The 13,415-nt window shown below is 42.3% G+C and overlaps 1 protein-coding gene across 2 annotated transcripts in view; it reads right to left on the reverse strand.

The window, feature by feature from the left end:
- AOAH (acyloxyacyl hydrolase) overlaps positions 1-13,415 on the reverse strand; it is a 185,226-nt gene that overhangs the window by 75,081 nt on the left and 96,730 nt on the right. For both annotated transcript variants that reach the window (XM_037837087.1, XM_037837086.1), the window contains one exon: positions 755-846. In XM_037837087.1, the coding sequence (XP_037693015.1) occupies positions 755-846 (92 nt within the window). The remainder of the gene's footprint in view (positions 1-754; positions 847-13,415) is intronic.

Raw genomic sequence — 13,415 nt, forward strand, 5'->3', positions numbered from 1 at the left:
TAACTCACCATTTTATGGCTCATCTCATCCTTTCTGGCATTGCTGAGTCAGAGAAGGCTTTCTGGTTGGTTCGGCCCTGCCTTTAGACCAAAAAGCAAAGCTCTAACCTTTCTTCTTTTTTACACAAGGAAGCCATTCATCTACCATTTTCCTTATGCTTATAAATATGTGGGGTGTGATGGAGGGGAAATGACCTCTCATTCCTGTGACTTTCCACCATGTTGGCGACACTTGCGAAGCTTCACCAACATCCTTGGGAAGCATAGCCCAGCTCCCGAGTCAACACCCAGTGCCACAGCAGATCGGGTTTGTGCCTCACTCAGACTCATCGTGCATCATCTCTACCTGAGTCCAGGCTTTCAAGTCAGGTTGATACAAATACGCGAGACTTTCAAATTAATTTTAGCCATTACTTTCATATGTATTAATTTCTGAGAGGAAGTAGTCAGGTAAACTTTGTTGTCCTTCGAATCAGAAAAGTTCGGCGATGCGTTTGAGTATTTTCCACCAGAGGTTAACTCCAGGGCCTCTGCGGAGGAATAGTCCCTCCTTGCCAGCACTGACAAAATGCATTTCAATTACAATCCACTCTGTAGTGGACCCAACGCCAGTGGTGGATTTTGGTGTATGTCACTCATGTTCTGGAAGCAATTCCTAATAATTCCCATTTCCATGTCTTGGGAAGAAATCCCATCTCCTTGCCTTTTCTTACACAGATACATTGAAATGTTTGAGGGTGTGCAAATACACTTACCCACTGGTGGAATTCAGAAATCCAGTAGCTCCAGAGAATTGGGGCCAGTCGAGCTCATCAGTAAGAGCTGTTGGTAAATTGACTAAGGTGCTCTAAAGAAAAAAAATAAAGTAGTAATTATCAAAAGTGGCTGTTTTAGTTTGCTAAACCTGATAAAATGCAATATACCAGAAATGGGTTGGCTTTTACATTGGGTATTTATTAACTTACAAACTTACAGTTTTGAGGCTGTGAAAATGTCCAAATCGAGGTATCAACAAGATGATACTTTCTCCCCTAAGGCCAGCTACCAGCAATCCTCAGCTCCTCTGTCACCTGGCAGGCACTTGGTGACATCTGCTGGTCTCTCCCTTCTCTCCCAGGTTTTGTTGCTTCCAGCTTCTGGCTTCAGTGGCTTCTCTGTTTCTGTGTATTCCTCTCTCAGCTTCTCTGACTTTTCTCTGTTAGCTTCTCTCTGGCTTTTCTCTCTCAGCTTCTCTGGGGCTTTTTTCCTGTGGCTTGTCTATGTCCTTTATCCTTTTATAAAGGACTCCAATAAGAGGAGTAAGACCCATCCTGAATGAGGTGGCTCACATCTCAACTTAAGATCCTACTCACCAAAAGATCCTACTTAGAATGGGTCCATACCCACAGAAATGGGAACATTATCTTTTCTGGGGTACATACAGCTCAGGTATTAAGATTATTCATTGCCTAGGCAATTTCTCACTCCCTGTCTCCTTCTCTCAAATGGCTTTTGACATTTAAGGTACATGCATCTTCACTGTAACTGTCATCAGAGGATGCACAATCATCAGCATCACTCAGGAGCTGATTTCCATTCAGCTCCTGTGGAAGATACAGAACACATGGCATCTCATACATTTGAGAGAGATGCTTCAGTGGATGTGTAAACTTCCCACTCTTTAAAATTCTCTGGGATTGTCTCCATTTTTTTATGTTAGATAATTGGAAAATCAATAGCCTGAAAAGTAATAACACCCAAGTCCCCAGCAAAAATGCCTTCCCGAAGTTTAAAGCTCTGCTCTCTGTCAATAAGGCAGTGTCTCCTGACCTTCATGGGGGTCTCAGACACCTTCAAGAATCTAATTATGGTTCCTTTCCCCACAAAGATGCACATAAACTCAATACTGCCTACAATTTCAGGAGGTTCACAGACCCCTGCAGCTCTTCCACAGACCCTTATTCCAGAACCCTGACATGAAGCGCCGACAAAAATAGGATTCATTTGGACCACATTCTGTGGCTTGTGCAAAATCACAGAAGAAAAATGTTGGAGGCTCTGTTCTCTTGTTCCTTTTATAAATGACCTCTGGGATGAACCCCTCCTGTGGTCTAATTTCTAGAAAATGCTTATTTAGACTGTGTTTGGAATAGGGTAGCCAGATATAATTAAAAACACAGGATGCCCAGTTAAAGTCAAATTTCATGTAAACCAGGAAAAATTTTTAGTGTAAGTGTGTTCCATGCAATGTTTGGGATATACTTATACTAAAAAATTATTCATCATTTATGTGGAATTTTCAGATTTAACAGGGTGCCTGTATTCCATCTGGAAATTCTAGTTTGAATAAAAATTCCAAAATCCAATGTCCCTTTTTGCCTTGGATGACAGTAAACTCAGTGACAACATCAATGCATGGTTGCGGGGAGCAGCTTATGTCAGGTGTGTAGTGTTATCATCTCCATCCGCTCTTGCATTTCTTAACATTGAAAACCTATGTTGTTTTTGGATGAACATGAAAACCTAAAGTCCTCCTTTAATGTTATTTTTAAATTAAAATAAATTAGAGATAATACCTAAAGACAAGTCACAGCAGAGTGATTATAGTCTTGAATCTAATTTTTCAAATGTCATATGCCCTGCCTGCTGTTCTTCTCCTCACCCAGCAACGATATTCTCTCCTAAAGAGAATCTGAATCTGACATCTGTGAGGGAAAGAAAGGCCAAGCCTCTACCATATTTAACCACTTGAAAATGTACCTTTTTTGTTCTTTCTGAATACAAAAGTAGTACATATTTGTTATTAAATTCAAACATCATAGTGATTTACAATGTAGAAACGAAAGTTCCCCATTATCTCCTTCCCAGAGATAACTACTGTTAACAGTTTGTTTCATCTATACATGTATATAAATAATGAATCTACCCACATTCTTTGAACATGGCAAAACTCAAGTAATCTTCTTCACGTAATTTCCTTTGAGTACTCATTCTCTGTCAAGTACTCAAAGTAAATAACATAAAAGTGTATATTTCTCAACTGTGGCCTAAATTGGAAATTTGCTGGTAGTTCTTATTATTCAGGGTGCCAAGGTATGAACTCCTCTATTATGTTGGTTTACTTCTTAAAATAAGTCATAAAACCAAATATGTGCAAACACAGCAGCTATCCCATGATGCCTTGCACTCTTTTCAGTGGCTCTCTGAGCTTGCCCCATCCTCTTCCCCAGCTGCCTCTTTCTTCCACATCCCCATCTTGATCCCTGTGCCAGTTTGAATGTATTATGTCCCCCAGAAAAAGCCATATTCTTTGACGCAATCTTGTGGGGCAGACATAATAGTGGGGATTAAGTTGGAACGTTTGGATTAGGTTGTTTGCATGGAGATGCGCCCCACCCAACTGTAGATGATAACTGATGGGATATTTCCATGGAGGTGTGGCCCCACCCATTCAGGGTGGGCCTTGATCAGTGGAGCCATATAAATGAGCTGACTCAAAGAGAAGGAACTCAGTGCAGCTGTGAGTGACGTTTTGAAGAGGAGCAAGCTTGCTAGAGAGGAACGTCCTGGGAGAAAGCCAGTTTGAAACCAGAACTTTGGAGCGGAAGCCAGCCACGTGCCTTCCCAGCTGGCAGAGGTTTTCCGGACACCATTGGCCATCCTCCAGTGAAGGTACCCGATTACTGATGTGTTGCCTTGGACACTTTATGGCCTTAAGACTGTAACTGTAACCCCCTTTTTATAAAAGCCAATCCATCTCTGGTGTTTTGCATTCTGGCAGCATTAGCAAACTAAAACAATCCCCATCTTTATTCTTATCTTAACAGTGTTGATTTCCAGCACAAGGGGACTGGAAGTGGGAGGGGATGATTGGGAAGAATGGCTTTCTGGAATATACCTGTATTAATTATGATTTTCTCCTTCGAAGGAGCAAAAATATATTCATGAAAGCTAGTTTTCAAATAAGGATATACTGGGGAGTAAGCAAGACAGAAAAGCATCTTAGCAGCTCCCCATTGAGAAGTGCTGGAGACCTGGAGAGTGTGTGAGGATCACGCAGCTCCAGTGACTGGAACTTTGTCACCTTAGCAGCAGGCACCCACTGCTTTCTCCTCTAAAACTCCACCATTGCCAGTGACTCAGCTACTCTTTGTTTCAATTTCTATTGCTTCTGCCACTATAAAGCAAACCTTTTCTCTGCCTTTTATCTTAGTTTCCCTATGTCTTTCTGCTTCTAATGTGTGTTTGCTGTATCATTTGAGAATATCCAGTTCTGCTAGAGAAGATAAGAAAGGCAAAAACAATGGGTGAAACTCATGAGCTGTGTTAAGGATAGATAGTGAGTAAGCAAGTAGCTTGTGAGATGTAGGCAATATTTATGAAATGCGCTACATTAGTAACCAGTAAAATATGAATAAATGAAATATATGGTAAAATAGATGGACCAAACAAGAGTTACACTTAAAGAAAGAAAGAGATGGAAAGACCAAGTGATAAGGTAGGGAACATGCCAACAGTCATGTCGTCCCTAAATTGGCCACCCATGGGTGACACCCATTGTGGTACGTTTCTGGTAACGTGTGCATTTCCCAAGAAACACGGCTAAAACCTGAGCTGCTCAGCAGACTAACTGGTGATTGCCCCTGCATCTTTCTGAGAGCGCGTATGTGTTGATTTCTGGCCCTTTCTCCCTGCTGAGCCCTGTTGTTCAACCTGAACTCTGGTCCTGGTGACCACACCTCCAATGGGGAAGGCTGTGGAGGCAGAAAGTGAGGCAGGTCATTGGAACATTGTGTAGTCAGGATTCAGGGAGTGTAGTCCTTCCACCCTGTCTTTTATTTGTGCTTCTCACTGCGTGATTCACATTGACTTCCAAAAATTGTGTAGTTTGAGGATCTTTTGGTGTGGAAGCCCTTCTGCTCAGTGAACTCTGGGATAGTATGCCTGGTGGTATACTTGGAGGACACTGTTCCTGCACACTCTAGGGCCTGTTCCTTCTCTCTGAACGTCTCACATTCAGTCTTCTCAAAAGAGGACTTGATTGCTTTAGACAATCACTCTCCCATGTAGAGAGCTGGTCTAGGAGGTAGAACTCTTGCTCCAGGCCCCCTTATGGGGTGCAGGGCCATCCCGTGGTTGGCAATCCATGGGTCAGGCATCTATCTCTGGCTTGGAAAACCTTCCCAGTGTAACTGGCAGGGCCCTTGCATGGCCTGTGTGTGATGCATCTTCCTTAGGCATGATACAGTACTCCCCTGACCCACCCCCTCACCCTTTTCTCAGTCATTTGCACATTGATGACCCCAGGCTTGGGAAACTGGGTTTGGATGAGGCTTCTGATTCTGCATGGACCTGCTCTCCATTCACATGAAGGGATTCAACAAGGACTCTCCTGGCAGAGGAAGGCATGTCTGTTTCCCTCGGGGGCCAGGTATAATGATGGAGGGGTTGGTATTTCTGGGGTGTGCCAACAAAGGAGAGAATAGGACTTTGCTCTAGGAATCAGAAGATCTGATTTCTACTCTTGGTTCTACAAATATGGTAGAACTCCATGATTGGGATATGACGCAATTGGAAATTGGTTCCATTCTCCTTCCAGCCCCCATTGCCAGTCAAGGGTGGGTGATACAGTTCTTATCTCCTGTGAGAGAAGAGACAGTTTTGGGGTGGGGGTGATGGGACAGGTGGGAAAATGGCAAATGATCTTGTCTTAGAAAGTGGGATCTTCTGCTCTGGCATCACAGAAATGGGCCAGAACTAACCAGGAGATTCCTGGAATCCTTGCTGCTATTCAGGAAGGCCCAGGCAGCCCTGCAGTTCTCTCCATCAGGATCTCAGCTGCAGCGGGCAGTGGCTGGTGCTGAATTGCAGCTGAGATTAGGGTGGGAATGCAGACCTGTGTATTCCTAGTTGAATATTTTTGGCTTCACTTATGGTGAGATTTTACTATCACTAGCTGTGTGAAATCAGCCACGCTACACCTGTAACAGTGTCTCAGTTTCAGTATCTTTGACGGCTGTTGGAACATTACCCTTTTTACTTCAACAGGACTGTCAGGAGAATCAAGAGACAGTGAGAGAACCAGGTTGACAGCCCTACACTCTGCAAAGCATCCTGTTTAGGGTGGATCATCTGGTGTCCCTTTCCAGATGGACTGTCCCAGGTTTAAGGGGAACGAAGTTTATTGCCAGAGAATAGAAAAGATTTGAGTACATCAATGAAAGCTTTGACAAATTTTTTCTTCTTAGTAAACTTGGTAGATAAAAATGAAAAGTAACTGCCATTAATAGGAAATGTTTCACAGACCCTTGCAAAAAGAGCATGTTTAAGTTAAGTTTAATAGCATTTTAAACACTAAAAGCCTTAATCACACATTATACCTAAGACATTTCAGGCATTTAAGGCAGGAATAATGCAAATTAAGATTTTCTTCATCAACTCTTGCTTATTCCTCTTGAGCATTTCCATTCTCAGGAAACTCATCTTAATTGTACCCTAAATGTATATATGTAGAAAGACTTGATTTTCACTAAGAAAAAGTTTCCCAAATTTTTAAGAGTCTAAGCAACTCAGTAAATTTTAGGTCAACTGCTTGCATTACTTCTATCAATGACGTAAATGTGTTTTATGTTATAATTGGCAGATATATGCTATTTTGGGGTAATATTTTCACTTAACATTACTTTGTGTGTGTGTGTGTATTTCTGTGCCTTGAGAATGCCCACCTCGTTCTCATTTTTAGTGACTATATACAACAGTTTGGATTTTGGGATGTTTTAGCACTACTTCAAGAAGCAGCTGATGTGTGGATTTCCTAAAACTTTGTTAAATGAGAGAAAGAGAGTAATAGTATCAAGCAAACATTCATCTGGGTCTGCAAGTCTACCGATATCAAAGGGAATATCCTTGGTGCCCTTATTTCATCATCCACGTTTAGGCCCTCCCCATCCAGAAGACTGGACAGTGTGCACGGTGTATTCCCTTTTCTAATACTCTTAACTGGGTTGGACCTAAATCGATTATTATTGAATGTTACAAAATCACTTGGAGGAATCTGCAGCTAACTGCTGTTGGAAAAATATGATCATCAGCTAAATAAATCTTTTACTTATTTCCCATGAACTAGGTTATCAAAGCAGGCAGGGGAGATTGTTGTTTGACCAAAAGAAGATCACTCCTGGGTTGGTGCTTTGGTGACAAAATGAGAGTCTTGGGCTTGGACTCAGGGACAGTGGCTATCTGTTTAGCATTTAGACGCAGATCTCCCAATCCTGTTGATCAGGGGTCTGAGGGGCTCTGCCACTTCCCTTGCTTTATGCCTCTCAACCCCAGAGTGCTACCATCTTGCCGCCTGCCTCTCCTCACCTTATGGCCTCTAATAGGAACTCTACATTATGAACATTTCAGGACCCTCCTTGACCCTCACACAAAGTTTTCTTGCTCTAGTCCCATTCCTTTAGGCCTTGCTCACTGAACAAATCCTATCAATGGATGAAAAGCCATTTATGATGTCTGAATGTGCTGTCTTTCTCGGATAACTTCTACATTTTAAGCCAGAATGGAGCACTGAGAGTGGAAACTTGCCCAAATTGTTTAACTTAATGACACAACTCCATGAGGGAGGGATTTGTCTTCCCCCTTCTTCCCTCTTCCACAAACACTTTTTGAGCAGCCACCTTCATCAGATGCTGACTGTTACCTCTTGGAAAAGAACAAGTACCCACACCTCAGACAAACAGTATGACTGCTGTAAATTAAATGATCAAACCTCACTGCAGTTAGGCTGTTGGAAGAGGACCCTTTGTGATGGGTATGTCCTGTTGCTGGTTCTGGCTGTGGAGGATTTCTGTATTTTCTGTTGATAGGAGGATCCTTTATACTGGGCGGCGCAGGGCCAGGAGAATGAAGGTGAACAAAAATCTGTGCCAAATTCAAAGAGCTGGCAATAGTGGGGCTGGGATTTGCACCTGGTTTCTGGTGGAACTAACACGAAGAAGCTTTCAGCAGGCAGGGATTTTTGCAATCCTCAGCTTTAATGGCTCACTTGCAACTGGTCCTTGTGTCTCCCCTAAGCTGCATATCTCATGGAATCACAAGACTGAGCTAAACTGGGTTTGCTAGGTGTTAAAAATGAGGCTTCCTGGTTCAGAAATCCACAAATAATCTGGGAGTTGCTGCAGTTTTTCCTTCCCTGTTTCTCTTTATGGAAGTCAAGTCTAATTTATAGAGAATAGAGAATGCATATTTTGGGGATGAATCCAGAAACAATATGTGTCCTTAACACAGACACATAAATACACACCCTGCTTACATATACCCAGGGTCTGTTCTGGCCTGGCATGGACAGGGGTAAGGCAGCCTCAGAGAACACCACACATGGCAGCTCTGTAGATGCATCTTCCAATGGGGACTGGCAGGTGAAGTTCTGGGAGAACAGGGAGAGATGATATCATTTGGTTTCTGCCTTGTAATCTCAGGTCTAACTAGATTAGACATGGTACTGTTCTCACAAGATAATGCTTGGATGTAGACAACTTCAAGAAGTAATTTAACTCTGTGAGTTTGATTCGTAAACTTTAGAACTTCATGTGCAGTGGTTAACTCTCAAATAGGGGAAAGTCACTACAGCCCTAGAATTCGGTAAACAAATACATACACACATACCTAATCTATCCGTGTCTATCTATGTATATCTGTCTATCTGTCTATCATCTACCTTCTATCTAATCTAGCAATCAATATCTATCTATCATCCATCTATCATCTATCTATCTGTCTATATCTATCATCCATATATCTACCATCTATCTTCTATCTAATCAGTGTTTCATCCATCTCTCTTCTATCTATCGATCCTCTATCTAATCATCTATCTTCTCTATCATCTATCGAGAGAACCCATCAAGTTCCAGCCTGTGCTGGGCACTCAGTGTACCAGGCACCGTGGGCTCCTTCTTTATGGAGTCACAGTCTCGAGGGGCCACAATCAATAAGCACTTCCCAGCTGGGTTACCTTGAAGACTCTCCTTAACCTCTCTGTGCTTCAGTTTCATTACATGTGAGATGGATTAATAACAGCACTTATCCTCCTGGGTGGTTGAGAGGATTAGAAGAAATAATCCATGCACAAAGTTTAGAATTTTAAGTGCACGGTAAAAATTAGTGGTTAGTGGTATTAATAGGGAAGTCCAGGGCCACGTCAGCACCTAGAAGGGACACCTATCCCAGATGTGGGGATTCAGGGAAGGTATCTGGAAAGAAATACTAGCTAATATGAGTCTCATAGGGTTAATAAGAGGGAGGCATTGGTAACACCACAGGCAAAAGCCTAAGGCTGAATTATTCATATTATGTCAGAGGAAGACCAACAGAAAAACCATTAAAAACTCCCAAATACAAAGTATATTATGTTAGTTACCCCTGGTGCTATGTAACAAATTACCCCCAAATACAGCACTGAAAAAATGCTATATGCATGCAGACTAGTCACAATAACTGCTCAACTTCTGGAATGATGTGTATTCTATGCACCTTTAAATTTCAACTTGACCTCAGTAAGTAATTTTCAGGGAAAGAGTATAGCAGCTCATCTTTGACCTCATGCCAGTCCAAAAATGTATAGGGGCAGTAAGTAAATAGTCAAATAAAGAGTTCTAGCAAAATATGACGCATAAATATAGAGGACAGAATGGCAGGCAACACTCAATTTTTCATCATTTTGCCAGAAATAGCTGGTTTTATTTTATTTTATTTTCTACCTTGTCAGCTGCTCTTAGCTTCTCCCTTTTTTATTATTTATTATTTAAGCTCTAAACCCATGATTTATTTATTCCGTGAATGAGTAGAGGGATGCATTTAACTAAAGGCCTCATATCCAATAAAAATGCACCGTGAAGCTGGGCTCTTTCTACTGAATTCGTTCCATCCATCGTTTTTTCCAGGGTGACCAAAGAACTATATCCAAATAAAATTGAGAAAACAGGAGTTTAAAATGTCCTGCCCATTCGCAGAGATAATCACAAGTCAATTCTTTTGTGGGTCCAGTGTTTAAAAGAATTCTTTCACAAACAGAAAAAATAAATCCTCCAAGGGCCAGAAACAGCAACAAGAAGTGCGCCCCACAGAGGTCGATTGTTCTGAGACCTTTGTTTCATTTTGCAAAACTTTGGCCATTTAACCTAAAGCAGCTAGGCTGCCTTTTGTCTGGAATGTGGGTAGTTTTTTTTTGTTTGTTTGTTTGTTTTTTTGGGGGATGTAATTTCCAGCATTTGACACTGGAAGAAGCCCAAAGTCCACAGTCAAGCTACAAAGGCGAGAGCAGGGAGAAGACATCACAGTGGCTGCCCTACCTGAGCTCTTGTTCCCCACTTTCTGTCTCATAAGAAATTATCTCATTTTTGTCCTCCTCCCTTCCCTCACCTTCTACGAAGAAGCTGTCACAAAACCCTGCTGGTTGGGTCCTTCCGGATGGCCTTGAGTTGCTGCAGCAGCCTCTGGCCAGCGTCCTGCCTCCCCACTCACCCCTGCCACTGTCAGCAGTGGTTCCCAGGATCTCACAGGGATCTTGTTTAAAACACAGATCCTGATTGGGTAGGTTTGTGGTGGGGCTCTGGGATCTTTATTTTTAATAGTGCCTTCAATGACTACAGTAGTTGGCCAAGTTTGGGATACACCAATCTACAGGCTGCTGTGAGCTTTTCACTTCCAGCCTCCATGTGGCACCTCCCACTCGCCCAGCATCTTCACATAGTTCTGTCTCTCCCAACCTGCTCAAAACCACTAGTCCCTTGAACCTACCACTGCCCCCAAATGAATAGGCCTTGTTCCGGTTTACTAATGCTGCCATTATGCAAAATACCAGAAATGGATTGGCTTTTATGAAGGGGGCTTATTTGGTTACAAAGTTACAGTCTTAAGGCTATAAAAGTGTCCAAGCTAAGGTGTCAGCAATTGGGTACCTTCACAAAAGAATGGCCAATGGCGTCTAGAACACCTCTGTTGTCTGGAAGGCACATGGCTGGTGTCTTTTTCCTTTGCTCCCAGGTTGGGTTTCAAAACTGGCTTTCTTCCAGGATATTTCTCTCTAGGTGTCTGGGGATATTCTCTTAATTTCTCCCAGGCAAACTCTGGAGTAGCAAAAATCTACTTTCAATGGCCGTCTTCAAAATGTCTCTCTTGACTGCAGCACTGAGCTCCTTCTGTCTGTGAACTCTTTTATAGGACTCTAGTGATTAAACCAAGACCCACCCTGAATGGGCAGGGTCCATATCCCCACAGAAATAATTCAATCAAAGGTATTGCCCACAGTTGGGTGGGTCGCATCTCCATGGAAACAACCTAATTTAAAGATTCTAACCTAATCAACACTAATACATCTTCCCCTATAAGATTGCATTAAAGAACATAGTGTTTTGGGGGACATAATACATCCAGACCAGCACAGGCCTCAACACAAGCTCTTGCTCCTGCTCTGCTTTATTGATGATTGCTACTTATGAGTCAAGATTTAGCTAAATCCTGACCTCCTTTCAGAGGACACTTTGCCTTTGACCTCCCCCTCCTCCACCACATTAGACATCATCCTCTGTGATCTCGTTATGTTTTTTGTATACCCAGTTAATTAAATCCAACACACTAGCACTAGGGTAAGGGTTGGCACACGTTTTCTGTAAAGGACCAGATAACTAAATATTTTAGGTTTTGCTGGCCTTATGGTCTCAGTTGTGATGACTCAATTCTGCAGTCATAGCACAAAGAAGCCATAGGCAATATGTAAACTGTGTTTCAATAAAGCTTTATTTACAAAAACAGGTGGAGGGTTGAATTTGGCCCAAGAGCCATAGTTTGCTAACCTTGGCTCCAGGGTTCAACAGACCTTAGTCTGAATCAGGGCTCCAGGTAGAACTGAAACACCTTGGGTAGGTTAGCTAATTTCTCTTAAGTCTCAGTTTCTTTATCTATGAAATAGGCATAACAGTAGATTCATTTCAGTATTAAATGAGAGGGATGCTAGTACAGTGCCTGGCATTTGGTAAACACATGGTAATTAATATTTGCTTATTATTATTATTATTATTGAGTTTACTTGTCTATCTTCCCAACTAGACTTGAAGCTTCTTGAGGCCAGAGACTATGTTTTTTACCTCCACAGCCCCAGTTGTTCATCCTTGTCCATTTTCTCTGACTTAATAGAACTCCCACCATCTTAGTTGGGCACATGTGGCTGCCTTGCCAGGGACTGCACTTCCCAGTCTCTGTTACAGTGTGATGTGGCCATGAGACTAAGTTCTGGCCAATGAGATGTGAGAGAGAGTCATGTGTGCCACCTCTGTGCCAATTTCTCCCAAGGGATGTGCCCTTTTTCTTTCCTGCAGACTTTTTATTTTTCCCTCTTGCTGCAGGAGCAGCCAGCCCCCTGACTCAGAGATGGAAGTTGCATGTTGAGGATGGCATAGCTATCCTATCAGGCCTGGAGTGCCTATCTCTGGATTATTACATGAGAGGTAAAACACGCTTCCATCTAAGAATTTATTTTGGAACTCTTTGTTACAGCAGCTGAACCTGCTCGATTCATAACCAGCCTTTTAAGAAGGGCTGATCCACTTGCTCACTATAGCTGGCTCTCATGTGTATCTTACTAACATGACACCATGACTGTTTTCTGCTTCCTAAGCTACTGTTCTTTGAGTTCTTTATCAGTCAGGCTTCATATACTTTGCTCTGTGATGCTATCCTCAATTTTTGCCTCTGGACTCTTTGGACCTTGCATTTCATACATATTCCTCTTGATTTTCCTCTCGGAATTATGGTTTAGCTTCTCCATCTGACCAATCCTCCAACCATTGCCTTGAGTAGAAAATCCCCAGGAAATCATCCAGAAGCTAGTGTTGACCCCCAGGCATTTGGCACGGCTGGGTTGGGTAATCTCCATACCCCACCCCTGCATTGATTCATTAGACACTGAATAAGCCAATGAATGAATAGTGTGTAGCAATCAATTCCAAACATCCACAAATATTTTTTAATGCCAGAATTTCCTCTTTCCACATCCCAACTGATTTGAGATTCCGTTTCCCCTGTCTTGAGTTAATTCCATGAAACCTTTTCAAGGAAACTTGAAAGAGGGTAAAGCAAAATGATAAGATATAATTAACCAGGGGGCAAGAGACTGCCCTCAAGTCTTAGCAGTACACTGGACAGCACAGATTTTACCGACATACTGCTTCCCTATGTGAATGTCTCTATCTAATGTGCTGGGTGCAGGCATGTGGGCTGAGTAATTATAAATGCCTTTCAGAAGTACGGAACTTAAAAATAATTTCCTCTTGTGTTTTTCATGACAACGGGTATTTGTCTCTCAGAAGGTATTGAGGACTGATAGTAAGCTTACTGATGTTTTTCGAAGAATGAGCCTGCAAGTACACCTTTGCTGGCAAG

Source organism: Choloepus didactylus, chromosome 5 (genome assembly GCF_015220235.1).
Source record: "Choloepus didactylus isolate mChoDid1 chromosome 5, mChoDid1.pri, whole genome shotgun sequence".
NCBI lineage: Eukaryota > Metazoa > Chordata > Mammalia > Pilosa > Megalonychidae > Choloepus > Choloepus didactylus.